Source organism: Ammospiza caudacuta, chromosome 2, assembly GCF_027887145.1.
Source record: "Ammospiza caudacuta isolate bAmmCau1 chromosome 2, bAmmCau1.pri, whole genome shotgun sequence".
Taxonomy (NCBI): domain Eukaryota; kingdom Metazoa; phylum Chordata; class Aves; order Passeriformes; family Passerellidae; genus Ammospiza; species Ammospiza caudacuta.
In genome coordinates, this window is record NC_080594.1 from 90,876,371 (window position 1) to 90,903,020 (window position 26,650).

The 26,650-nt window shown below is 43.8% G+C and overlaps 2 protein-coding genes across 2 annotated transcripts in view; one reads left to right on the forward strand and one right to left on the reverse strand.

The window, feature by feature from the left end:
• The first annotated feature begins 2,214 nt into the window (after nucleotides 1–2,214).
• Nucleotides 2,215–7,184, forward strand: RPL31 (ribosomal protein L31). Its single transcript, XM_058799973.1, has 5 exons — nucleotides 2,215–2,312; nucleotides 2,885–3,001; nucleotides 4,513–4,638; nucleotides 6,529–6,641; nucleotides 7,112–7,184. The coding sequence occupies exons 2-5, from the start codon at nucleotides 2,895–2,897 to the stop codon at nucleotides 7,141–7,143; spliced, it is 378 nt and encodes a 125-aa protein (XP_058655956.1). The 5' UTR covers nucleotides 2,215–2,312; nucleotides 2,885–2,894; the 3' UTR covers nucleotides 7,144–7,184.
• A 542-nt stretch (nucleotides 7,185–7,726) lies between these two features.
• The window catches only part of TBC1D8 (TBC1 domain family member 8), a 48,867-nt gene continuing 29,943 nt past the window's right edge, over nucleotides 7,727–26,650 (reverse strand). The window contains exons 6-20 of the mRNA XM_058824177.1: nucleotides 25,349–25,556; nucleotides 23,984–24,178; nucleotides 22,590–22,772; nucleotides 22,085–22,235; nucleotides 20,825–21,039; nucleotides 19,905–20,022; nucleotides 15,562–15,847; nucleotides 14,949–15,078; nucleotides 14,545–14,643; nucleotides 13,968–14,036; nucleotides 12,450–12,690; nucleotides 10,830–10,895; nucleotides 10,138–10,227; nucleotides 9,877–9,977; nucleotides 7,727–8,665 (exon numbers count right to left, since the gene is read on the reverse strand). Coding sequence (XP_058680160.1) covers nucleotides 8,207–8,665; nucleotides 9,877–9,977; nucleotides 10,138–10,227; nucleotides 10,830–10,895; nucleotides 12,450–12,690; nucleotides 13,968–14,036; nucleotides 14,545–14,643; nucleotides 14,949–15,078; nucleotides 15,562–15,847; nucleotides 19,905–20,022; nucleotides 20,825–21,039; nucleotides 22,085–22,235; nucleotides 22,590–22,772; nucleotides 23,984–24,178; nucleotides 25,349–25,556 — 2,611 coding nt within the window. The 3' untranslated portion in view covers nucleotides 7,727–8,206. The remainder of the gene's footprint in view (nucleotides 8,666–9,876; nucleotides 9,978–10,137; nucleotides 10,228–10,829; nucleotides 10,896–12,449; nucleotides 12,691–13,967; nucleotides 14,037–14,544; nucleotides 14,644–14,948; nucleotides 15,079–15,561; nucleotides 15,848–19,904; nucleotides 20,023–20,824; nucleotides 21,040–22,084; nucleotides 22,236–22,589; nucleotides 22,773–23,983; nucleotides 24,179–25,348; nucleotides 25,557–26,650) is intronic.

A 26,650-nucleotide genomic window follows, 5' to 3' on the forward strand; every position in this document is an offset into this window, starting at 1 on the left:
TTTGTAGAATAAAATAAAATAGCCAAAAGGCTTTATTGCAGGACTTGCACACATTTTCCTGTGACTGTTGAACTATGTGATTCACTTTAGACTTTTAATCTTAGCCACAGACTTAAATGGTGTCGGGCACCCAGTTAGAAAAACCAAGTATTTTCCCTTGTAGTTTTTGTCATGGCATAGACACTGAGAATGAAAGCTCAGGAAGTTTTGTTAGCTGCAAGTGAAGATAGCTCATTTTAAGCACCTTTAAAACTTTAAGCACCTTTAAAGACCTCAGGCAGCTTTGTACTTTCAACCAAAGAGTTTTATATTAGCACAAAACAGATGGTTTAAAGAACAGTTTGATTCAGCATAGGCCAGGGCTTTGACCCATGTCCAGCTTCAGTGTATTAAGACACTGCTGTCCTGAGTTTTGGGGCACATCTCTTCTGGAATACTTGCCCTGTAGACAGTCTGGCTTCCACTTTAGCATCCTTGTGTAGGCTTCTTTTCGTGTTAAATTCAAATTGACTACAGGATGGAGCAGCCAAGGTACAGGCTTGCTTTCCCTCTGCAGACAGGGAGAAGCTCTAGCACAGACTGAGGTGGGTAACTGAGCGCAGGAATGTCTTCATTCTCCTCAGTAAGACTGAAAGGGGATGGCCCTCAGGGCAGCTTGCAGCCACTGGAGCCAGCATGAAGTTCAGCAAAGTGCACGCATGGCCTTCCCTCCCTTGTGTACCAAGGATCACATTCAGCAGGGCCCACAGGTTCCTATGCCATATAGGAACAATAGAGAGAACTGGGCTAGGAGCTGGAAATTGTGAAAGTAAGCTTTCATGGAAAGGAAAAAAGCTTATTTGCCCTGAGTTCTGAAAAAGCTAAAAATGTCCCAAAGAAAATTCATTGACAGAATTACCCTGGTGCTTCAACTGCAAGGTTGGGTGGTAGCACTGATGGGTGCATGTGTATTTCAGTCCTTCATCCCTCATTGAGAGAAGATGAGGGAATCAAATACTGGGTCTCTAAGAAAGCGTTTTTACTGCTAACTTTAGTTACCAGGGTGAATTAGCCTGCTCATCCCTTTAAATTGTTGTATTCAGTGAAGCAAGAGTGACCCCACCAGATGAAGATTAGAAAGTTAGATGTGAAAGTTTCACTCAGTATCTGAAGGAACTTCTCTCCTTCCATTAATGTAGACAAACCTAAGCAAGAGGTTGGCTAAGCTAGAGGCTGACTTCATAAATCCCAGACACTCCTGGGAAAGGAGGGGACAAACCTGTAAGCCCAAAGTTCAGGAAGAGGTAATGAAGGAATATGAGCACCTCAGAGGAAATACCTGTGGAAGCAGCAACTGATAGATCTCAACCACTATGACAGGAAACACAGGGAGGGAAAATTCCTTTAAGAATTTGCTCTACTCTCGGGGATTACAAACCCACATCTCTCCCAATTGCCAGTGGTATGTCCAAACCAAACTCAGCCTTGGAGCAAACACTTAACTTTCTAAAGCCAGTGGTGCTGTAAGCTGTTAACAGGGAGATGCTGTAAATAGCATGGGGTTACCATCTTCTGAGCTGGTTTAATGCATTGTTTGGAAGGATACAGACAGCTCACAAGAGCAGATTTTCATCAAGACTGAGTTTTTCCTGCTCTTCCCCATACACACATTCCAATTTAGGATTATTGTACTTGTTCTCTGTTGCACACACAAGGCGACACCAGTCCTCCTGACAGAGCTGGGCTGTTCTAGTTCATTATAGCCAAAACTCAGCTTGTCCCAACATAATCCCCCAGGTCGGTTTTCCGGGCAGGCAGGGTGATTACATCAGGCTACTGCTCCACGCCGGGATGCCTCGGTTCTGTCTCTGGAACAAGAGCTCCAGATGTGCAAGAGGCAAAGTGCTTGCTGGAAGCACCACTGTGCCAAGCTGGGTTCCTCACACACCACTGCAAGGAAAAGGGAGAGATCCTACAGAGGAAGCGGGTGGGTAGGCACCGAACGCCCCGGTACCAGCACACCCAGACACCGCCCAAGAGAACAGCCCCGGTACGGGCACACCCAGAGAACAGCCCCGGTACGGGCACACACTGACACCAGAGAACAGTCCCGGTACGGGCACACCCAGAGAACAGCCCCGGTACGGGCACACCCAGAGAACACCCCGGCCCGGGCACACCCAGCGAGCAGCCCCGGCCCGGGCACACCCAGACACCGCCCCCCGGGCCAGCCCCTCCCGCCGCCGGCGCAGTCGCTTCCCGGCCCGATCCCGGAAGAGCTCCTGTTTCCCGGCGTGCCCCGCGCGCTCCTTTCCGGCCGGTGCCCGGGCAGGGTGAGTGTGGGCCGGGGCCGCTCCCGCCGAATCCGCCTCCATCCGTCCCGCAGAGCCCGCGGCGCGGCGCCAATGCACCTCGGCCCGGCCCGGGGGGGCGGCCCGGCAAGGGGGGCACCTGCTGGGATCTCCCGGCGCGTCCGCGTTCGGCGGGAATGGGGCCTCTCTCCTGCCCGCCCCGGGCCCGGGAGGCGTGCGGGACTCATGGGACGGGGATACGGCCCGTGCTGTTGCCCCGGGAAGGAGCCGGTCTGGCCCCTCATGTGCATCCCGGGACGGGGTGAGCTGCGCACCTGGGTCGCCTTGCAGAGGGAGGGGGCTTGGGGCTGGCCAGGATATTAGTGCGAGGTGGTCCGAGAGTCTCGGATGTGCTTCCTGCTCTTCTCGCGGAGATGGAAGTAAAGCATCTGTGGTGCTGGGAAGTTGCTGCGTGAAGCCTGCGACCGGTGCGACCCCGGGGGTTAATGGAGCTTGGGTTTGAGTTTCTGCATGAGGGAGTTGTGCGGTTTGCGATGGGCTGGGGACGGGGAAGGTGCGAGATGTGCGTCTGATGTGTGCGCGGTGCCTTTCAGCGTCGCTGAGATGGCTCCCGCAAAGAAAGGCGGCGAGAAGAAGAAAGGGCGCTCTGCCATCAACGAAGTAGTAACTCGGGAATACACCATCAACATTCACAAGCGGATCCATGGCGTGTAAGTTCTCCTTATCAGCGAAATTTGCCTTCTGTGAAGTGGCGTTTGGAAGTAGGTTCGGTAGGTTTAAAGAGCAGAGAAGGACTTTCTGTAGAGTGTTGTGTTTGTGGTCCCTTGTGCCTCTTTTGTGTCCCGAGGTACAGACGTGTGCAACCCCAGGCTTGGCTTGTGGCTTTCAGGAATAGGCCTGTTTCTGTGAGTGTGAGTGTTCTGGGACTTAAGCTAAAGTTAGATCAGTTTACTTCTGTCATTCTTTCCCAAGCAAATCCTTAAACTTCAGCCCACTGAGAAAGTTCCAGAAATTAAATACTGCTGTAGTCAAATTATTGGTTTCAAGCTTATCAAAGAATTGTGTGAGGTGTAAACTGGGATATGATTTGTGTTAAAGGATGTTTGTTGTGTGTAGGTAAGAGTAGCTTTTTGATTGACTAGATGCTGAACCTCATGAAGCTGTAGTGGAGAAGTGCTTCAGAGGAAGCGGCAGTGCCCTTGCATTCTGTGTGTGCCTGCATGCACAGGGAAGGCACCATCCAAATCCAAACAATTGGTGCAGTGGCTGACATGGAATAGGAGAGAAATGAGGCAGTGGAGCATTGCAGAACCGTGGCTGGGAATGGGAGGCAGTGGTGCTCTGGCAATACAATGTTCTGGCCTCGCCTGTTGGTTGGCACTTCATTCTGTTTTAATGCTGGGTGATGTGCTGTCCACTTTTCTTTTTGGGCATGATATGCTGGAGTTAAATGCTTTTTATTTAATGCTTGTCTCACTTGTGATCAAGTACCCACTTCCCATTTCTAGCTCAAAGTATCAACAGCAGTGTGCACATAATATAACTGGATATAACCCACTGTGGGACCTCAGGCACTACTGGCACAGCCCCTGTCACAGTGTGGGTTTAATAAACATGGCAGAACACTCATGCTGCAGCTCTTAGTTCTGCTGTGGATGCCCAGTCCTGCAGGACCTGCCCATAATGGGCATGGAACAGGCTGTACTGGGGGAGAAAAACAGTTCTGGTGGTGGTGTTGGTGCAGTCCTGATAGTGTAAAAGAAGGTAACCATCAGGTACTGTTCAGCAAAAGCTGATATTCAGAATAACATCAGTTTTGTTCTTCTGCTGCTTATTTCAATACTGATACAGTTCTGTCATGGTTATGTTTATGATACTGTTGTTGCACTGCTTTGCTCATAAGGGGTTTTATTCAGAATGTCTGTGACACCTCTGAGCTCTTCAGTGTTACTGAGATACTCAAAAGTGTAGACATTAAAATGAAGGCTTAAGATCCAGGAGATTTTTGTGGTTGCAAAGTTTTACTGAAATTATTCTCCCTAAGTGGTTTCTATTAAAGTTAGCATCTGCCTGCCAGGGTGAAGGTCTGCTCAGGCTGGTGCAGCTGTTTGCTATTCAGCACAGTGCTTTGGGGAGTTTTCTGTTGGGAGAACACATGGAACAAGTGTCTAGTGCTGACAGTGTCCTGAAGTTAAAGAAATGGCTTTTGTGTTTGTCCCAGGGGCTTCAAGAAGCGAGCACCTCGCGCCCTCAAGGAAATCCGGAAGTTTGCCATGAAGGAGATGGGTACTCCTGACGTCCGCATTGATACCAGACTCAACAAGGCAGTCTGGGCAAAGGGAATAAGGTGGGTTTTGCAATTTTCTTTACTGGCTGAGGAAAAAAACAACATGAAGGATTAGGAAAAAATTGTAAATTTCTTGCAGTATTTGCATTTTCTTTGCAAGTGCCTTCCTCTTGTGGTGTACACACCAACCTAATCTGTCACCTCTGTGTTCTGGTCAGCTGTCCTGGCATATTTATAACAAAGCTTTGGTAAACTCTGGGATTGAAAGAATTTCTTCTACTTTTAATAAAAATTAAGCAAGGGAAAGAGGTAGTGCAGGTTTGGGGGTTGAGGGCAGGGAAGAGAAAGGATTGGGGTATTGTAATACTGTAGGACCTCGATCCCTGTTGCAGCAGATAATTTTTATAAACCTGACTTTGCAGTGATAGCTACAATCCCAGGCTGAGTGGGATTGTGCAGTGTGTCTAAACAGGATTAGGTTTTGAAGCATGCTGAACAAATGCTGCACAAAAGGAGGTGTATTTTCAACAGGACCATTAATCTTTTCTTGACAGTACAAATAAGTAGTTTGGGGACCTTGTATTAAAAAACTACTTGTGTTAAATCACTGCTACCAAGGCAGCTGATATGATATGTTTTAAGATGGTCCAGCAGAACTCCTGTGGGGAGTGGGACTTTTTAAACTGTAATAAAAGGTTAACTGGTTGGGATTGATGCTCTGAGAGATGCACATGGGTTTAAACCATGTCTTCTGGGAGTTAGATCCCTAAGTCTGGTCTATGACATCCATAGAGTGCTTTGCCTGGCATCCTGTGGCCAACCATTCCTTGAAAAGCAGAGTGGGAGGATGAGACTGAGTTACTGGGTATTACTGGCAGGGGTTCTGTGTCCTCCCTGTTAAACTGCCCAGTTCATGGGGAGTGACAGTGGAACCAGGAGACAGCACACATAACCCCAGGGCTTTGCAGTGAGGCTGCTAACCAAGGCTGCCTCGTATTGACTGGTGCAGGTGCAGTCTGTGGAGCAAGATGTCACCACATCAGTCTTTCCAGTGTGAATCTGCAGTTTTTACTAGTTAGAATACATGATGTATGCAAAGTAAGGTATCTTCCTCTGGAAGGATCAGCAGAGGCTAAAATCACCATGTTGGCTGGTATGGTAGTCAGTAATCTACATAAATTAGTGGAAAATGCTTTTGATTTTGACAGGAAGGGAACAAAGCAAAGCCAGTTGCTGTGTCTAAGTGCTATGTCCACCTGATGTAATAAGTTTTAAAAGGCTGTTCTTGCAGCAGGGAGGAGAAGCAGGTTCCTTCACATAGTACTCTGAGCAGGAGTCTCCTAAAATCTTGAGTTCAGGGTGGCAGGTTATGTGGAAAATTGTGTAGAGAAAAAATTCTGTGCCTCCCCTCAGCAGCGTATTTTGGGCATTACTAGGCAAGGAAACTAAGCTGTGATTTGCCTATTACAAACAAAATTATTAAACAATTTAGTTAGCAATTCCATGGTCTTTGTGAGGAAGAAATGATGATCATTTTGTGCCCTTAAGTAAGATCTTGGTTCAGGCGTGATGCTCACTAGAATTTCCACAGCTTCTGGCATAAAGATAGGCATTACTCTGAGTTTTTACAGAAGCCTTGGGCTTTCAGGGTAGATTGTTGGGGTTCTTCCTTACTATTTTATATTGTAGGAAGAAATGCTTGTTATGAACAGCTGCTTGCTGGTCATGTTCACTTGATCATCTTCAAGGTGTATTTCCTCAGTTAAATCTTACCTGCTAGACTTGAATAAAAACAAGGAAAACAAACAAAAAACTCCTCTAAGGCAAACAATACAGTCTCTTATGGTACAAGATTTTGCTCTTGGTATGCTACTGAGAAAGAATTCTGCTATGAATTCATGGGTTTCAGTACACACTTGACTGCAAATTAATCTGCCATCTTCATTTCAGGAATGTTCCTTACCGTATCCGTGTGCGTTTGTCCAGAAAGCGCAACGAGGACGAGGATTCACCCAACAAGCTGTACACCCTGGTTACCTACGTACCAGTCACAACATTCAAAGGTAAGGAAGGTGTTCAGGCATCTCCCATGCCATGTGTCTGAACAAGAAGCAAAGCAGGACAGCTCCTCCTGCAGTGCAAAATTCAGATGAAAAGCATGCTGCAGGAGTCAAACCACGGGCTTAACCTGGCTTTGATGTAGGGAACAGGGCTCCCTGATCCACATCAAAAAGGAGTGAAATGATCATGTACATTTTGAGAGATTGCAAAACACAGGCCATGGTCACTAGGGAAGTCCCTAAGCCCATCCTCTGCTGTTAAAAGCTCAGGCAGGTTAAGCCCTCTCTGTTTGTCATCTGATAAAAATCAATTCTGTAAATGCAACTTAAGTTTTTGTTTTAGCCTTTGCAGAAATAGTTGTCTATAGAGTTTGCTCTTCCAGAAGTAGGTCAGCAGACTACCCTTGAAAATGTAGGTGTACTTTCTTGGGAAGACTTCAATATATATGACAGGTGGTGGTCTTGTTTTGCAGGTCTACAGACAGTCAATGTGGATGAAAATTAAATGGATTTCCATTACAATAAAAATATAAAATATATTCTTCAGTTGTTTTTTTTATTGTCCAGTCTTTTCAAGCTCTCAACCATGAAGCATTGAGTTGAACAGGTACCAGTCTTTAAAATATCTTGCTTTCTTTGAATTTGAACACAAAGGTGTAATTTTCTTAAAGATACACTAGACTTCTCTTACATGTGAATGGAATAAGGAGGAGATTCAAATGTTCTTTGTGGGTGGCAGAGTTGTGCTGGGTTTGTTTTGTTCTGGGTATTAAAGAGCCTTTACACAGGTATTTTAAGTTCAGTTTGTTTAAAAACAAAATAAGAAAAACTCAACCAAAACTGCTAGATCAATATTTCATGTATGTAATCTTGTGTGAATGATGTGCCCCACTGGCCTCTTAGGCAGACTCAGTAGGCTTCTCCCAAAGCAGCTCTGTGTACAACACAGAAACAGGGTTTTGATTAGTGAAGTAATTGTGATCATGCTACCCCAGGGGATTTGTTTAAAGCTGTAGGGACTAAAGGCACTTAGCTTCCCTAAACCAGTAAATACTGTCAATACCACTTTTGTACAAAAAGGGTTTATTGAAAAGTGCATGTTTTCACAGACCAACATCAGAAGCACAGTCCATGTACACTTAACATTTCAGCAAGACATAAAAATTGGAATACAATCAAATATATTAAAATAGTTTCAATTACCAGCATTGAAACAGTTTTCAGTATTAGTGCAAAAAAAGGCAACCGAAACAAACTGGACAGCAGATGAGGAGTGTTGTCCCCTGCTTAAAAAAATAAAGAACTGGAGCCAGCCTCTGCTCTCCCAATGCAGAAGAGGGCTTCAGTTCTTCACACTGTAGACAGATGTTTCCTTTTACATTCAGAACAAGAACATAATAAATCAATGGCACAGAACAAACCTACACACCCTTTTAGCTTTTAAAGCTCTTAAACTGAAAACCACAGACCAAGAAATTGGATACCAGAAGTCCACTGCCAACTACAAGCCTTTTACAGTATGTCCTTTGGCATAATTTCAGTGCATTTCATTTTTGATATATTTGCTGCTACTGCATGTTTGGTTTTGCATGTTCACTCCGTGACTGGCAGCTCATTCCATTTGTTCTGAGACTGTATTGGTTTAGCTTTGCATTCTCAAGCTTTGGTTTCAGTTCTAAGGGTTTTTCAAAGAAGTTAACTAATGATTGTTCAGTCAAGAGGGATGCTAAAATATGTTCAAAAGAGACAGTCCAGTCCCCTTCAGTCACAGGTGAAGGTTGAGAGTCTTTGTGAGGGCTCTTCACAGTGTCAGTAAAAACAGCATCCTGCTCTGAAGCAGAGGCCTCGGGCTGCAAGTCCTCGCTGAACTCGTCTGAGCCGCTCCCCAGGCTGAGGCTCCTCTGTCCTACCTCTCCAATCTGAAGTAACAGTGTGGTCACAGTGGCAATGGCTTGATACAAATCGTTCTCCTCTGGATCTTCATGAAACATGCTATACAACGTTTTGCAGAACTGAATGAACTCCTTCTGTAAAGGGATGAAAAACCAGCATCAAAGTCCTGAATAGCCACGCTAAGGATCACTGCAGGAGTCAGGCAGGGCACGGGAGTGCAAAGGCAGGTGGAGTGCTGTGTACATTTATATGTTCTTTTATAACTTCTGCCTGCTTTTAAAAAGCTGTTAGAGAAAGGATTTCAACCCCCAGTGGTGCTAGGAAACCCTGTGCTGAAATCAAAAAGGGAAGAGGGCAGTGAAGTGTTTTGATGCCCTGATGAAGAAAATCAGGACCTGCCAGATCTACAGGCAAGTGAGAGACAAGGCAAGGGAAAATCCCTTATTGGTGGCTGCGACACAGTGGGTTACAACCAAAGTAGCCATCCACAGGCCTGCAGGCAAGCTTCCCTTCTGTTTGTCTCCCCTCTTTCCAGCTCTTCTAAAACAATTCAGAGATCTTCCCTGCCCAGCTCCTTTTGTCTCTGCCTTGCTCACCCATTTCAGGTGGTTATCAGAGGACGTCTCCATGTATCCTGTCAGGAGAGCTGTGAGCCCTCAGTGAAATGATGCCATGATGAGATCATGAGCCCCTGCAGAGCTGACAGGCTGGGTACATGCCACCCATTTAAAGCTTCATTTGGCAGCACAAGCACAGAAGGGATTCTGGGGGCAGTTCCATCTTTCTTTGCACATCTCTACATTTGTATTATTAGCATGGGGCCTTTTCCCTCCAGTAGCTTTCCTTATGCCATCAATGCAGAAAGCTACTGAGCTACTGGCATTAGGAAACAGATGGTATGACTGTGACAGCCTTCAGCTGTCTTCCTGCAGTTCTACTCAGTGTTTGGCTAAGACAGGGCAAGTTCCAGGTGTGGTGGACTAAGAAGTTACTGCTTTGGTGGAGAGAAGGTATGGGAAAACAGAATAAAAATGTGCATTCTAGGGAATTCTTTGGCTTAGGAGGAAGCCTTTTTCCAGCCTGCATAAGCCTGTTTGCTTGCATGTTCTGCTGCAGGTGAGGGTGACTGAAATTCTATTCACCAGCCAGTCTGAACAGAGGGAACTGTTAGGAAGGTAGTTTTTTGAAAGTTTTTAAGCACCTGCTCTCTCAATCAGAGGAGCCCGATCCTCAATGCTTGAAGGACTGAATCCAAGTTCAGTTGTACTGCAGTTATACTTCATGAGAGAGAGCCAAACTGTTGAATTTGATAATTTCATTTTCAGTACACTTCTGAGGTACATACCTGGCTCATTTTTGGCAATTCCTTTTCAGTTTTAGTATCCTTTTCTTTGGCTAGATCCTTCAGCATCTGCTTCAGTTGCTTTTGGTAATCTACTGCATCACCTTTTTTGGAGCAGACATAAAAAGGATAATTAATTTTCAAGTCATGGAGTAAATTTACATTTCCAAATAAAGCCCAGAGAGCAGAGATAACATGGTAGGGATCACAAGTGGAAAGTTGGTTATCTCATGCACTCACATGAGAGAGCCATTCTGGACATACCGTTTGATTTTCCAATGATCAGTGGTCTTGATGTTGACAGCAAAGGATTCTTTAATGGTGACTGGCTGTCTCGTTCATTTTCTGTGAGAGCTATCCAAGTAATGTGACAAATTTAATCCTTTGAATTAGACATAACGGTAATTTATTTTTCTATATTTTGCATACTTGATGAAAGCGAAGTAATTGTGCAAGGAACATCAAGGAACATCATTGAATCATGCTGTAAAATGTTCCTGTAAGATGAGGTGCTGCACTTGGAAGCTTGCCAAGAACTGCACATTTAATTAAAAACTTTGCACAGAGGAACTACCACAGAATTTTGTCACCTAATCAAAACTGGATCAAGATATACAAGGAGATGTCTAGTGTACATGGAGTACAAGCCACTCAAAAACATTATTTCAGTTTTTTTTGTCTGGAAGTAACCATAGAATTGACTGCAGAAGATCTCTGAATGAAGCAGATGTGTGAGCTTTGACATTGTAATCTATACATTTCATCCAAAAAGGTTCCATTTGTAATTAACAGAGTAATTTGTAAAATGCAGCAAGTGTAACTACAAATGCACATCCTGTATGCTCCACGCTGGAAGGAAGGAAGATGGGGTTCTTCACTAAGTTAAGCAGCTTTTTCCCAAAAGCAAGAGATTTTTTTGGGAAACTGAGTTATTAATTTTCTTTCAGATTTCTTACCTGGTGGGATATGCAGCTTGTATAGTAACTTTATCTTTTCATTCATTTCTCCATTATACATAACATCTGCAAGGAAAGTAAAGAACAAGGAGGAAGTGAACCAGAGCATTTGCTTCCACAGTTTAAAATAAATCAGGTATGTCTCTGTGCACAAAGGACTATTGTTTACATGGACAATAAACATATGGCCAGTGTTTAACTTCATGTTGTGCCTGTCAATGAGGAACAGCAGTTGACAGCCATCTGTTTGGTCTTTGTTCTTGTGAAACAGACTGGGAGCACCTCACCCTATGGAGCTTCAGCACCATTTAAAAATATTAAGGAGGGTGGCAGGGAATCTAGTAAAGGCTGTTTGCTGCCACAGGTTTACAGAAATGCGAGGGAGGAGACAGATAATGTTGGGGACATCATACATATTCATATGTATGATATTCTTACATAGTATTTCTCCCCTTCAGCTCTTACTGTTCTATAGGGTAAGCCCAAAGGAGGTAACTATTTCACATGTAATATAATTCACATTTTCAATGACCAGTAAAAATTAGATTCTAAACTTTCAAATGCACTCAAATACTGTGGAGAACTTTAAATTAAAAGTTGTATCCCTCTAAGAATCAAATAAAAAGAGAATACAGGGTGCTTTAGTGTTCACATTAAAAAAATCTAAAAATCCTAAGTGCAAAGAATACAAAATCACTGATTTTTACTGAAGCTTTGAATTTCATTTTTCTCCACATGAGGTCAGACATCTGTTGAGATCTGCCACTTTCTCCTCAGCCAGATTTTGGACAGGCAGTTTTACCTATTAGGACAGCTGGTGGTCTCAAGACCAACCCTAGCATAGCCCTCAGTCACTGCTGGCCCGATTTTTTGTGTTCTGCTTACTGCCAACATGCACAGCAGGCAGCAGTCAGCTGTGTAAGGTTAAGTCTGCAAGAAGCAGTTTCAAAGAGCTACATTGAGATTTCAGAGGTATACTCAGAGCAACAACTCAGTAGAGAGGATTTCCCAGCATTCTGCACAGACCCAAATATAATTCTTCACTCATACAAGATTTTCAATAAAATTACTATTGTCTGAGAAATCAAATATTCTAATACAACATTCAATCACGTCCTCAGGCTGTCTTTTAAATCCAATTGACTTCAGATGATTGAAACACAAAAAGAATCAGTAAAGGTCACTGATACAAGGAATTACACGTAGGGGGATAGAATATAAGAAAATAAAGATAGTTTAGAAAGCAATCTTACCCCTAAAGCGAGTTGCAGCTGGGCCAATTAACAAAGATAAGGAAGAGGCCTGACTTTAACAGGCCACAGCTGTAACCAATGAGAAGAAGAGCGCTATAAAAGAGTGGGGTGGCTGGCTGAGAAGGGAAATGGAGTCAGTTGGCTACCTTTGTGAAGAAGAAAGAGTCAGTGCTTGGAGGAGCTGCCCACAAGAAACACCAAGAATGTATGAAACCTTTGCAATAAGGAGTCAACAGTATGGAACCCCTGCTGTAAGATGACAACAATACAAGCCGTAAAAAGCATCTTCTGTGCCAGTTACATGGCATTTTACCACTGCTGTCTCCCCCTGTGCCAACCCCAGCTCTGCCTCCGGCCCAGCCGGTACCCAAGCAGCTGGCGAGCGCCTTGAACTCGATGAGCTGGTCCATGTTGTCGTCCAGCAGGCGGAAGGTCCTGTGGGCCAGCAGCTCGGTGTGCTCCCCGCAGGTCCAGGGCGAGAGCAGGCGGAACAGGCCGGCAAACTGCTGGGCGTCGATGCGGTACTGCTCGGCGTACGGCCGGCTCGGGTCGTGCCGCTCCGGCACCGCGCTGCCGCCGGCCCAGTAGCACCTCAGCAAGTGCTCCCTCTAGGAGAGATGCACACACACAGCACTTGTTGTGGGGCATGGCAGCAGAAAAAGGCATTCACACCAAACTGCACTGGAACGTGCTCAAAAATTGCTCTGCAAGATGTCATCGTGATACCAAGACCATTCTTGTGAGAAAAAGCAAATCTTTCACCCGAGCAGCCAGCCCCTCTCACAGTTTCCAGGGGATAATTAATAAATATGAAGGGAGACAGGGCAGATTCTTGAAAAAAAAATCAGTGGGCTACTGAAACTCTTATCACATCTGACCCAGGATGTTCCTTAGGAGCCAAAGGTACAGAGGGTCACCTCTGTAAAAAATGTGGAGTAAGCGTAGGCTTGGCCTGCTCAGTTATTCTCTCTCACACCTCTCCATATGGATACTGTAGCATTAGTCTTCTGTTAGGGACAGGCAAAAGAAAGAGTCCCAATTAAGCAAGCTGTGTCCCTGGGAGCGCAAGGGAAATAAAAAAGGAACCACTAGCAGAAAATAAAATTAGGGGAAGCTAGTCAAAGATCAAAACCACTGAAGAACAAGCCCCAGCAGCATCATCTTACAACCACTAATGGAGGCAGGATACAGCTGCTCTTGGTGACAAAGCTGTGCAACACTAACAACATACCACAGTCATTTTCTCAGTATTTATGGCTATGAACACAGAAGAAATGGTCCATTAAGGGAAATAATTACAGCTTGAACCTCTAAATCAAGTATGGTTGTACAAGCATAGATGTCCCCGTCTCCAACTTTATTGTGTGTTTTATCAAACATCAGCTTGACAGAAAGGAACTGAAACTGCTTTTAGTTAAAAAAAAAAAAAAAAAAAAAAAAAACACCTGTGAGAAAATTTGGAACAAATGGCAAGGACACAAGGTTGTGGGGTTTAGGATTTTTTCCCCCCATGGAGAAGAGAGTCTGCCTTTAAAGAGCATTTAGAGAACAAGATTTAAAAGCACTGCCAAGTTCCCAATGAGCACAGCTACATAATATTTAATTTATTCTGCATGTGAAGGTTAACAGAAGCTAGCTTGTCAGGGACCATTTCCAAGCAGAAAGTTAGAAAGGCTCTCAGGAGCAGTTCTCTGAACAATCAGTACATTGCTGTTCCTCTTTAAGAACTGCACAACCACAGAAAGGACAAAATGGCAGGATCCCACCCAGGGAGCACAGCCCAGGCAGAGGATACGAGATACTGATGCACTGCCAAGCAACAGCTGGAAGTTATGCCCAAAGAAGCCTCAATGAGGTGCATCCCCTGCTTTTCAGGGAGACCAACCTTGAACAAGTCATACAATTCCTCTAAATCTTCAGGAAGAATTGAAACGTCTGGGATGACAACTCGGAGCTTAAAAAGAAAGAAAATCATGTTAGTGACATCACCGACACAGGCAGACTCACGAGCTGTCCTTAGCTGAAAACCACTATTAAAAAAATCTTTGTGCTGTTTCCCCCTTCTTTAGGTGCACCAGTGGAACAGATCCATGAAAAGAGAAATCCCTCAAGGGCCATTAGAAACAAAGACAGGAAGTCCCTAAGCTACAGGTCACAGAGGCCAGGGAGGCATGGCATGGTGCTGTCTCTCCTCTTCCCCAGGCATCTGCCAAGGGCTGGCCACAGTCAGATAAGATGCTGGGCTGGACAGTCCTGCAGCTGTTCAGAACTTTAAAGCCACCCTAAACTACAATAATGCACATGGCTGCCAAAGGAAAAGGAAAACCATCAGCATCCCAGGACAGAGCTTTTTGCAGAGTCAGCAATGATCTTTCAAGACCTGGTGGCCCCTTTTTATAAACTAAACCTGTGTCTCCAGAGGCAGTGCTGAGCCACCTCAGTCAGAGCAACAGCCTGCTCACCACGTTCTGCTTGGTGGTATCTTCGTGGCTCTGCAGGACACGGATGCGGTGTTTGTAGCGCATGTGCTCTATCTGTTCCACAGAGTGGTCTCCAAATTTCTGTAAGACAGGAACAGAAGTTTATTATTTGTGTTGTGTTTTATTATTTTTTCCTGTATTTTTATTATTTTCTGTATTAATTGGAAATACACTTATAATTAAGTGCAGTGAGACCTTGAAGAAAAAGCACACACAGTCTATATTTCATCTAGGTACCCACACTACACCTAGTCTTGTGCATGAGAGCACTTCAGTCATGGAATCTGTAAAGATGTGTATTAACTTTCAAAGCATCTAAAGTGAATCAAACCTTCTTCTTTAAAATTCTAACTTTACTGACTAGAAGATACAAAGAATTCTTTTACCTCATAGGAGTCATGAATCAGGTTTGCTATTTCAGTCACTGGAGAGGGTTCCTGGTCATCACTGAAGAATGCATGGTGATTACCAATAGGTGGCAGAGGGCTTTCCTCGTTTTTGACATGCTCTAAAAACCTGAAGAGAGGAAATGTATAAGAACACAGATCACATTGCACTGTGCTCTTCTCAATTCAAACATGCAGTAGGCCTTATGGCTCAGAGTTAGAAATAAATTGAGTTTTGGGCAAGCTAGACTTTTCAAAAATGCCCTTGTGATTACTCATCTGAGGAACAGTAAGCCAGCTAAATGACTAAATGCTGCCCAAGGAAGAAAACTCCTGTCTCCTTGAAGTCTGGAGCAGGAAGCCTGTCAGTCCAGGGAAGGCACGGAGAGCAGCAGTAAATATTGCACGCTGACGCAGGCGATGCAGCTCTCGGAGTGCCAGGAAATTTCACAGGACATCTCGTCCAACGTGCAAAGCCATTGTTTGAGGCAGACACTGCGACAGCAGCAGCAGCAGCAGGGTGACACAGAAGGGCCCTGGTGCCTACTGAGCAATGCCTTTGTTTTAGGGCAGAAGGGCCTGAGGTGAAAGGAGCACTCCTGTGTGGCCATACCTGCTCAGGATCATCAGGGCCTGCCCATCATCCTTGCTGTTACACAGATCCACAGCGTTGGCTTCCAGTATGGCCAAGCCCAGCTGGAAAATGGCTTTGATGCCATCATAGAAGAAGCAGTCCACAACATTCACAGCACTTTCCAGGGGCATGATGCTGAGGAAAAGGGTAAGGAACCAGGAAAGAGAGATGGAAGCTAGGGCTGTCAGATCCTTCATATGTTCAGCCAGCTCTGGAAGTTGCTCTTTTATAAGCTCTTCAAACACTGACTGGTCTACCTGAGCACCTACAAGTTATAAAGGAACAGCATTAGCCAGGACTGACACAGGAAAAAATTATTTTTAAGTTAATCACTGCTGTCAACTGTAAACTGCAAGACTTTCTTAAAATTTAAACATGAAAGGTACCCACACATCTACAATGAAAAATGCCATTATCCTCCTGCTGCCCAACCCTTGTGTCCATAAACCTTACTGTACAACTTTCTGCAAAAAGTGTGTTAATTCTCCTAAGTGCCTTTAGGGTGCAATGAAACAGCAATAGCAGCAGCTGTTGGTCTTGGCTACAAAAGCACATAATAATTAAGTGCTAGCAAAAGCAATCTTAAAGCATTTTATTGCTCCACTTGGGATGTATGCAGTGAAAATAAGACAGTACACATTCCTCTCTGATGTATGTACTCAAGGAAGTGGGCAGGAAAGGTTTTGCTCTAAATGAGAAAATGTAGGATGGAAGTCCAGATATACCTACACACACCAGGCAGGAAGAATAGTATTTACAGGAAAGTACACGCACACATACAAATATATACTTACAAGCATATGTATCTACACATAAAGAACAAAAGATTTCTGCAATGCCCAGATAAAAGATTTCCTAACTGTCCCAACCAGTTTTTCCAAAGGAGCAGATCTGGGCTCTGGTTTAGCTACTAGTTCAGTTCTGCTTTGTCAGCAGCTGTTACAGAATCAATGTCGTTTCTTCTCAATGAAGTAGACTGTGTCTACAAACCAAATTTGCCACATCAGTGCTTTGACCAAAGATACTGCAAGTTAAAAATACTCCTGAATACAAAATGGAGTTAGATTTTCAATTATTTTGTCTTTCTTTTCAAGTTATTTAATTTCTTTCTTACAGTCCATATTCTGCTAATATTAGGACACAATTTTAATTGCTGAAACATATATATCCCTAGCACTCAAAACTTCTCTTGCTCAAAAGCAGAATATAACCTGAACAATTTGTGGCAGAGAGCCAGCATCTTTTGGCTTTGCATCCAATTCATAGGGAAAAAAATAGCTAAGACATTTCTCTGTCTTAGAACCTTTCACATCAGGCCAAAAGAGCTTCTGCTGGTGACTGAACAAACATTACAGCACCACAAATCAAAAATAAAAGCCCATGGTCATCCAAAAAGCTTCTAAGAAACACATCAAGCATGATGTTTTGAAGAAAAAGCTTCCCATAAGTTTGAAGAAAAGGAGAAAAACAGACTGGAGTTACTCAACAGAGGGCAATTTTTGTTTGGGTTTTTTAATAAGCTTAATGCAAACAATTTAATAGCCATAGTTAACAAAGACCCAAAAAACAGAGCTGGATTTAGAGGTATTTGAAGGAAGCCAGAGACAGATAGGCAAGACATATATAAATAGATCATTCCAGACTTAGAGACAGCACGAGCAAAACCAGAGCTTTAAAAGGAACATGCAACACTGCCCAGATGTTTCACAGACCTTCTTATAAAAAGTGCTGCCACTGTAGATGAAAGTGAAACAGTTGTATTAAAATGGACTTTTCTATTTTTTCATATGTTTTCATTTTTCATGAAATCTGAACAAATGAATCTGTATTACAGCATGAGACCATAATGAGGTAGGAAAATACCAGGGCATGCATTTGAAAAATGATGACCTTAGATGCAAGATAAATGACATATTCAGGACTGAAAAGGAAAATCAGAGAAATGAAATAACGTTTTCAGTGGTTCAAGAAATACAGTGTCAAGTTGATGACAGTCTAACAGGTAAAGTGGGGTAAGATGCCCTGCTGGTTTATGCAGGAGATGAAAAAGTCATGGTAATTGAGAACAGGATATGCCTGACCCTTGCCACCACTCTTAACCCATACACAACCTGTTTGTATCTTGCACCTATCTGCCTATAATTTCCTCTATGCATTGCAGAGACAAGAAGGACGGAGGGAATTCCTGGAGAAGGAGCCCTGCCTGCAGGCTTTTCCCATTTGCAAGCAGTGAAATAATGAAAAAGCTTATGAAAGGTGTCAGAGCTGGCAAGGCTGAAGGAGGGAGATAAAAGTAAGAAGGCTGAGTAGGACCTACGTTTTGAAAGCAAAAATTCTAACTAACTAAACACACATATAAATAAATAGAAGATTTTGAAAGTTATAAAGAAAAGGTCTGAGACAAAAGGAAGCTAAGAAGGCCTGTATAACCAAGGTCATTAATTTGGTAGCTGTTTGGAGTGCAGAGATTACAGGCTGACACTGCAGAGGAAAAGCACAGTGACAAGTAGCAAGGTCAGAGATCACCAAAGTTATTGAGAGATCAAAATTTGGACAAACAGTATTGGCAGGGTGCACAAAGAGGAAAAGGTTGATCTTGGAAGTGTTATGCAGGAAGAAACAATACAAAGTTTAGACAAGAGCTGGTTGCAAATCAAAAAGAAGGTCGACTGAAATGCAGAGCCAAGAACACTAACTCAAGCAACAGGAACCAGAGGAGGGGCAGCGTGGAGAAAACCAGTAGCACAAATTTGGGCACGTTAAGTTCTAGGGTAAAGCAGAGCTGCAGAAATTGTGCTCAGTGAAGGAACTATGCTGCAAAACTGCACCAGTGCCACTCAGCCAGGGAGAGCAGGGCAGCTTCCAAACTGAATTCCTGGCTCTTCACACTGTGAACTATGAGCTATGGCAGCAGAGAGACACAGCACTTCTTCCTTGGGATAAAGAGGGCCAGAAAACAGAGAGACAGGACAACCAAAACTTTCAGCACTTACACAATGTAGGCTGTAGCCATGGCAAGTGACAGGCAAGATACAAAGCACAAATCAAGAACAACTCAAGGCAGGGATTTGGCTGGCCAGGTGAGACAACTCAGATGAGTAGCAGAGAATGCCACTTAAGGACAATAATCCAGCAAGCATCAAAAAGTTATGAGTAATCCAAAGCACACTGCTGATATCTAGAAATGCTTGAGTACTGACAGAGCTGTGTTTCTCTCCTTTAATCAGGGAAGGAGACAGACAAACATGGAAGTCAGTAATCAAAATAGGAGTTTAAAGTCATGTCTGGAGACAAGAAAAATTCTGACAAGTGGGACAGTTACAATGCTCAGAAAATACCAATGGCATTCAAAGCACCACAAAACATTCTAAGCATCCAGCTAAACTTTGGAGTAACTCAGCTTTAACTTACCTTCTTGCCAGTTCAGTGACAAGACAGAAACTGAGCAGTGACACAGTGTCTAGAGGGAGATATGACAACCCCATCCTTCAAGGAAAAGACTGGAAATCTTCTCAAGTGTCTCTTCCACTCCACAGGCAGCACAAGAGTGCCCAGAACATTCCTAGCTCCCAGAACCTCTACTGCCAGGGACTTGCTCCTATCTCACTTTGTCACACATGACCCTGGTCCCTCTCCTGCCACAGCAAGGGTGTAACAGCAGATGCTGCAGCTACAGACTAAGGTTAGCAATAAAAAGGGAAAAGCTACCAAACATTTCTGTAAGGGAAGGAAGTGACTGCAAAGAACATATGCTGCTTAGCCCCTCTCTTTCAGTGCATTAGGCAGTCTGCACAATGATCATTAAAATAATGGCACTATGCAGGAGCACTATACAGCACTACACAGCACACACAGTGCATGGCACAGGGACTTGTACCAGCTCTCATTACAAAGGGCTAGTGCAGATGCAAGCCTGCACTGCTCCAGCAGCCAGGCAATTCAGAGAGTCTAGATCACAAAGCAGATCTTTCCTATGTTCATCTTAAACAGTCTGAGTCTCTAACACTGCATACCCCTAGCCAAGACCCACAAGCTCTTCTATTTATGTAACAGCCAAAAGTGTCCCCACCTTCTAACCAACAGGAAATAAAAAAAAACAACTGTGAAATTGAGCATTTACAGATCGTGCAGCTCAAACCCTTCAGACCAAACCAGCCCTGGCTGGAATCTGAGCAGCCACTGCTGCTGTCCCTGCACAGCACACAGGTAGAAGGAGCACCTCATCCATGGGGTCTGGGCCCCAGCTGACCCTGAGCATTTCCCCAGCCCTGTGCCACATGGCTGCCCCTTCCCAGCCTGCAGGACAGGGAACACAGGCTCACCTATCACTCGGTGGTTGAAGTAATCCGGCAGCATCCGCTCACACACAGCAACCAGCAGCCAAAAGGCTTCTTCCTCTTTGGCATACAGGAGCAACACGGAGGTCAAAATGTTCATAGACTTACAAGGGCAAAGAAGAAAATGGGATTTGTTAGTGACAGCAAATCCTACTGACAAGAGCTCAACTGTGGCTATTTTTATAGAAAGAAAAGTAGCGTAACAGGATGTAAAGAACTAAGGAAAAAAAAAAGCAAGAAAAAGAGAGAATACACAACAAATACATAATTGCAACCCACAGGCACAGCAAGTTTTCCAAGCTTATTCGTAAGAGCAATAGGAAACAATGGAGAAAAGCACAGTTCTGGATTTGCCAAGGTACAAAGCGGGTAACTGATAGTGCAAGATGTTTTGGAGCTGCTTTCACTGCCCCTTATTCCAGTATCAGGACCACTCTGATGTTAATCAGAATTCAGGGAGCTGACCAGCTAGATCAATGACTTTCATAATTTATCATCAGTTTTGGAATAAAGTGGCAGAAAGGTTCATTAAGCCTGTGCCCCAGCGCACTACATAAAATCTCATCTGTGCAGGCCAATTCACCCTGCATTGCTGCCAAGTATTGTCCAATAAATGCCCTTTTCAACAAACAGAAGCATCAGAAACAATTTTTTCCCTTCCTGTAACTATAAATCAGTTTGCAAAATGCTGAAGGAATATCGTTGGTAGAACAGAGCCTTTTGGTGAGACTATGTAGTTGTTTTCCAAGGAAAAATGACATTTAAATATCTAAAAATAACATTTAAATATCTACTTTTCCAACTAAAAGGTCTTTATTTATAAAAAGCACCACCAAAAGCACTCTTGAGAGAGCACCAGAAGGGGAGGAAGCAGCAGGGAGCACAATCCCTCGGGCATGCCCCACCTGGCAGTATCCTATTTTGGGGTTCCTGTGCGCGTAGGCGGTGAGCACCCTCCGGAGGGCGGCTATCCCAGTCTCGCTCTGGAAGGCCGGGTGCTCGGGCAGCGAGCGGTGCAGGTCGCGCTCGATCTCCTCCCTGGCCATGCAGCACCTGCCCATGGAGGCCTCCACCAAGTGCACGTAGTAGCCAGGGTGCGAGGCGAGATCCGTCTGCGCGTCTGCAGCCAGCAGGAAGGGAGAAAGAGGAAGATGGGTTCAGCATCGTCCTTATCCACTCCCAAGTGTTGTGGGAATTACTGCTCAAAAGGGTATAAGCAAGGTGGCTTTCCCCAAGATCTGCGAATATCCAGGCCTAAAAGACAAAGCCCTAGCAGAACATACGTCTTAAAAATTAAGTATTAGCAAAGCTCACATGACACAACATCATTCAGAACACCCTGACTGAGCAAAAGATGTCTCCAGCAGGAAGTATTGGTTTGGGCTGAGAGTATTGGTTAAAGATCATCTCATTCCAACCCCCCTGCTGTGGGCAGGGACACCTTTCACCAGACCAGGCTGCTCAAAGCCTCATCCAGCCTGGCCTTGAACACTTCCAGGGATGGGGCATCCACAGATTCTCTAGGAAACTCCTTCCAAGTGTCTCACCACCCTCACATGTTACTGGGAGAAATGTACTCAGCACTGCTCATATCCTTCAAGGAGGAAAAGCTCCACATTTACAAATGCCTGAGTATGCCATATATTGGATTAAGGACTAAACTTGAGATCACACTGTAGGCCCATTCTGGCTCTGCCATATCTGTCAATGAAATGAGCTGTTTTTTCCATCTCCAGTTTCTGTAAGCCCTGCCAGCATTCAACAAGAAGCAGGAGCAGGTCTGCCAACTTTGAGACTGTCATTATTTTGCAATAATCTGATTTGTCTAGAGCTAACCCAGTATTTATGCTACAATCTAATTGCTGCTTGAAGATTAACATTGTTTTATGAAAACATGATGCTAATTTTAAATTACATAGATTACAAAGATGTTATTTTGATTCTTCTGTATGTCATATGATATCATCCTGAGGTAAAACTTTTACACATCTACCCAGGTACTTCCTTGCATTTATTAGTTCAGTTCAGATAATGTCTTTTCCTTAAGCAGTATCACAGGTCCCATGTAAAGGACATTAATTGCCCTTGAGAAATTTCTTGCCTAAATGTTTTGCCATCTCCAGAATCAGATGATGCCTACAGCCAACATTTCTAAGCATGCCCACCTGAGAAAAGCAGCCAGAGTTTGCCTCTTAAGGACTCGGGAATTCCCATAGCAACAAGTTTTCTGATTTTCTCTGTGCGAAACATGCACACGGTTCTGCCATACTCCACAAAATGGTCATCCCACAGGCTCTCTTTGATTTGCTCCCTAGACTGGGAACAAGAACATACATTAAAAATAAAAAACATCATGTGAGAACTGGTAAACAAAAGCATTTCACATATTAGAAATTCCACTACCAATGGAAATGGGAAGTCTGCTCTAGGGACTTTGACTTTCCCCACTTTGCATATTTCATTCACCACACAGCGATAAAAATTAGAAATATTTACCAGAATGAAATGAAGGGAGAAGAAAAAAATCCAACCAAATAAAAAAGTTGTCCTGTATCTAACTTCTCCAACCAATACAGAATGCATTTTACTAAAAACATCTGTCTGAATATAACCCTAGCTTTTTAAAAACAAAACCTAAATCTCCTACAGCTTTCCCCAAATGTTACATACCTTTCCAAAATCAAGGCCTGGCATTCCTGACTGATGAAAGTCTGACCTTAGTGCTTCTGCATTGAGCAAGTAATTGTTCTCCTTCTCACATTCACTTCTCTCTTTCCCGTGTGAAGCCTCTGTTCCCAGACACGCAGGCTCATCATCCCCCAGCGTGCACATGGATCCAAAGGCAAGGCTGTTCTGCAATGCCAAATCAAAGTGGTAATGACTGAAAAGGCTAAGAACTACATCCTCAACTCTCCTCAAGCCAGATCTGGGTTACCCTTTGCCTTTTGCATCAAAACCTTTAACACCTTTCAGGAAGAAAGGTCTTACTCAAGACTTTATACAAATTGTCGTTCATTTGCATGTCAGGAAAAGGGTTGTTACTTTAAAACAAAAGTTGTTAGCCAATTCTACGTGTCCGTGATGACAAGATACCCAACAGTCTTCTACTGTTATGATTTGAAAGACAAAATCACAAAACAATTTAGGTTGGAGAGGTCTATCATTTTCAATGCCCTGCTCAAAGCAGGAGCCCTCAGCCCTGGCTGCTGGAGTCAGTGCCCAGTCAAGTTGAGTAGTTCCAAGAAAGCAGAGAGCACTGCTGCTCTGGGCAGCCTGGTCCAGTTCTGCCTAACCATGAGGGGAAATCTCTCTTTATCTGTTTAGATTTTTCCTTGCTAAACCTTGAAGCTGTGGCTGCTTCTCTTTCCACTGGCATATGGAAGGAGAGTGTGCCTTTATCTTCCAGCTTGCCACTATTTGGCTGAGGAAGCCCTGCTCCCTCCACCTCTCCTTATAAAGCATGTGTTCCAGCCCCTGACCATCCTATAGCCCTCCACTAGACTTACTCCAAATTATCAATGCTTTTCATATGTAATCAAGCAGAGTCAAACCTGGACACAGTACTCCTTATCAGGCTCGTAAATGCTGAATAAAAGGGAATAGCAACATCCCATGGCCTGCTGGTTACAATCCTGCTAGTAGAACCTGATATGGGGTTGTCCCTCAGCATTGTAAGAGCACACAGCTGACTTACAGGCTCAACTTGTTCATGACTCCTCCTCCTTTCCCACGCAGCTGTTCTCCAACCAGCTGGTTCTCCTGTCACATGGGCTTGTTTTGCCAGGTTTTACATTTGCTTTGTTGAACTTCGTGAGGTCTCTATCAGCCCATTCCCCCAAACTATGGAGGTCTCTGTGAAGGGCAACCCAGCTGCCCATCCCAGTCCCTGCTCTCCCCAGCATGTCAATCACAACTATGCTGTGAGTGTCCTCTATCCCACCAGCCAGGTCTTCAAAGATGGCATCAGATAAGCATTGGCTCAAGATCAATTTGGGGGCCTCCTAAAGAAGGCAGGACACTGGAATAATGGATATTAAATTATTAATAAAATAAAAGCTCAGTACCTGATTGTTATTTTGCAAGTTGTTGCAGTGCAATGTGTTGCTGGAGTTCACCTCTTTGAACCTCTGGAGCAGGTTCTCCACCAAAGTATCTCGGTCCTTCAGCTCAATGAACTGAAAAGCTGTCTTACTCCTTATGCTAATAATGATGGGATTAGGGAGAAGGCTTGTGTCCTCCATCTTCTCTATACTGATTACCTTTCCCAGAGACATTACAGAAAACATATTAGGCACCACATCCACAAAAACATATTCAAATCTTCTACATGTACCAAAACACAGCATTTCATATGCATGCTTTAAATGTGGTTATTCATATTGGCTTTCTTTGATCAAACACATCCAACTGCCTGAAGTTCATGGTCTCTCCAGAAGCTCAAAGCAGATGCCAAAAAGTATCCCAGATGCTTTTTTTTTTTTCCTAATTTACTTTGCATCCCAATTCTAAACAGCAGACTGAGGGGAAAGATAAGAAAGGAGTGTATGATTAAAAAAAATATTTATAAAAGGATCAACTTGATCGAATTCTGGGTGTGGAGGAGGAAATTTACTTTCCCACCTTTGAAGATGGGAAAAAACAGTTATTTTGCTAATTTTCATTATGTATACAACACTGTTCTCATATTGTTTTCTGTTTCTGCAACAGTGGAAGGTAAGTAGCTACAGTTAGGATATGATTTGGATGTTACTCTATTATTAGTCCAGGATGAAAGGAAAGATTTAATTAAGAGATCATAACAGCCTTGTATCCACAGCAGATAAGGCAGGTGTTAGCTGACATCTTCCTTCTCCTGTTCTACTCCCACCACCTTCCCTTGTGCTCTCCCTCATTTAAACTCATCTATTGATTTCATGGAAACTTGTTGGCGCATCACTGCATGCATAACATCCCCTCTTTCTCTCTGCCCTACAGCCTGGAAAAGTACCCATAGGTTTGTTAAAGGCTGTCTATGGAGGGAAAGCTCAACACTTGTGCTGATCCCAGGCAAGGATGCTTTTGCATTGCTGGAATAGGTCCAAGCCAGTCTCCATCAACATCAAGATGGATGTATGTGTTTGTGGAGCTGGGAGAGGAGCCCTGTCCAAGTCTTGGGCCAAGCAGACTCTGTTTTTGCAGTGTTCTGTCCTGCTACATTACCTGTCCATACTTCACTTTGAGGATAGTTTTGAATCACCCATATTTTTAGGAGCTCAGGCCCTAAGGAGTCCCAGAACAAGCTGTACAACTATCCTGTAGGCAGGATACACACAAACATTCTGCTCTTTTTCATCAAACAACACTTTGTCAAGCTAAGTCAAGTGGCAGCGGAGGCTTAGGGTAGAAAAAGGCAGATAAGGATCCAAAATTAAACAAACAAAAAACTCTACCTCTCTAAGTGGGATGATCACAGTGCAGCAGCCATTTTCTTTACTGGCAAAACAGATGTAACTGTCTGAAGTATACATTGTCCCTGCTGTGTGACAGCGACTGAAGGGCGTCCAGAGAGAGCAGTCCACAACCTCGTGCAGCTTCTCCTTCCTGGGCAATCTGAAGAAGGCCCGAAAGAATTCATTCTGTGCTCTGGCTTCAAGATCCCTTAAGAAAAAGCAGCAAGAACGAATCACAAGATCCCGAAAGTCAGGACATGCAGTGTGAGGTTAACTTTTCTTGTGGGCCTCACCAAGAGCAAGGGATACAGAATAAAAGCACCATGCACAGCAATCTTCAGTGCCTATGTGAACAGAGCACTCTGCAAGCAACTTTGAAATAAGTTAAAAGGAAAACATTATCAATAACTGCTTGTTCAACAATAAGGTCAAAAGCAACTAGTATAGTGACTAGGAAGGGAAAGGACACTAATTTGAATCAGCTGTTTTGCTGGTTTGGGGGTTTTTTACATTATTTTTTAACCACACATTTTCTATGGCTGCTCTATGACTTTACAGACTCGAAGAGTCACAAATTTCAGTGCCCAGGAGACAAATAAATCTTTAATCTGATGAACACATATTGAGCAAGGGAGATTAGCCTAATGTTCCTTGTTTCCGTTCACAGTAGCATTACCAGCATCACCCCAGGGACTTGCACCTGTGCCCAAAAGTAATGCATTTGCTCAATGACTACTTCCAAAGTGGTCAGTAACAGAAGTGTTAATGATGGTGGCATTTACATGATGGAATCCTTAACTTGCAGAGTATCAGCAAGAGAGCCCTCAGAACAGTTTCAAAATGCAGAACAGTTTCAAAATGCAGAACAGTTACAGACTCAGCTGGGATTAACAGCACCAGCCACACTCAGTTTGAACTTGGCCTCCTTCCAGCCACCCATCCACATTTAAGTGAAGAGAAAAATTTAAATAAATGAAACTTTCATTACTGAGCCATGGTTATACAGACTTGGCTTTGGGGACTTATTTTTCTTCTCCTTTCTTAATGAAGAAGCCTGCAGTAAATTAGAGAACTACGCAATTACATTATGAACAGGCCATGGCTATTAGCTCACCAACAGCAGCTCCAGAAACATTAGGGCTCAAATTCTATTATTTTATTTATTACAAGTAAATTTTTCCTAGCATGATTCACCTTAGGGAAAAGGGAAAAAAAAATTGATTTTGTGCCACTGAAAGAATTTAAAGCGTGGGCTGAAGCACAACAGGGAGTGGTACCTTGGTGCTGTAAATCCCCTCTCCA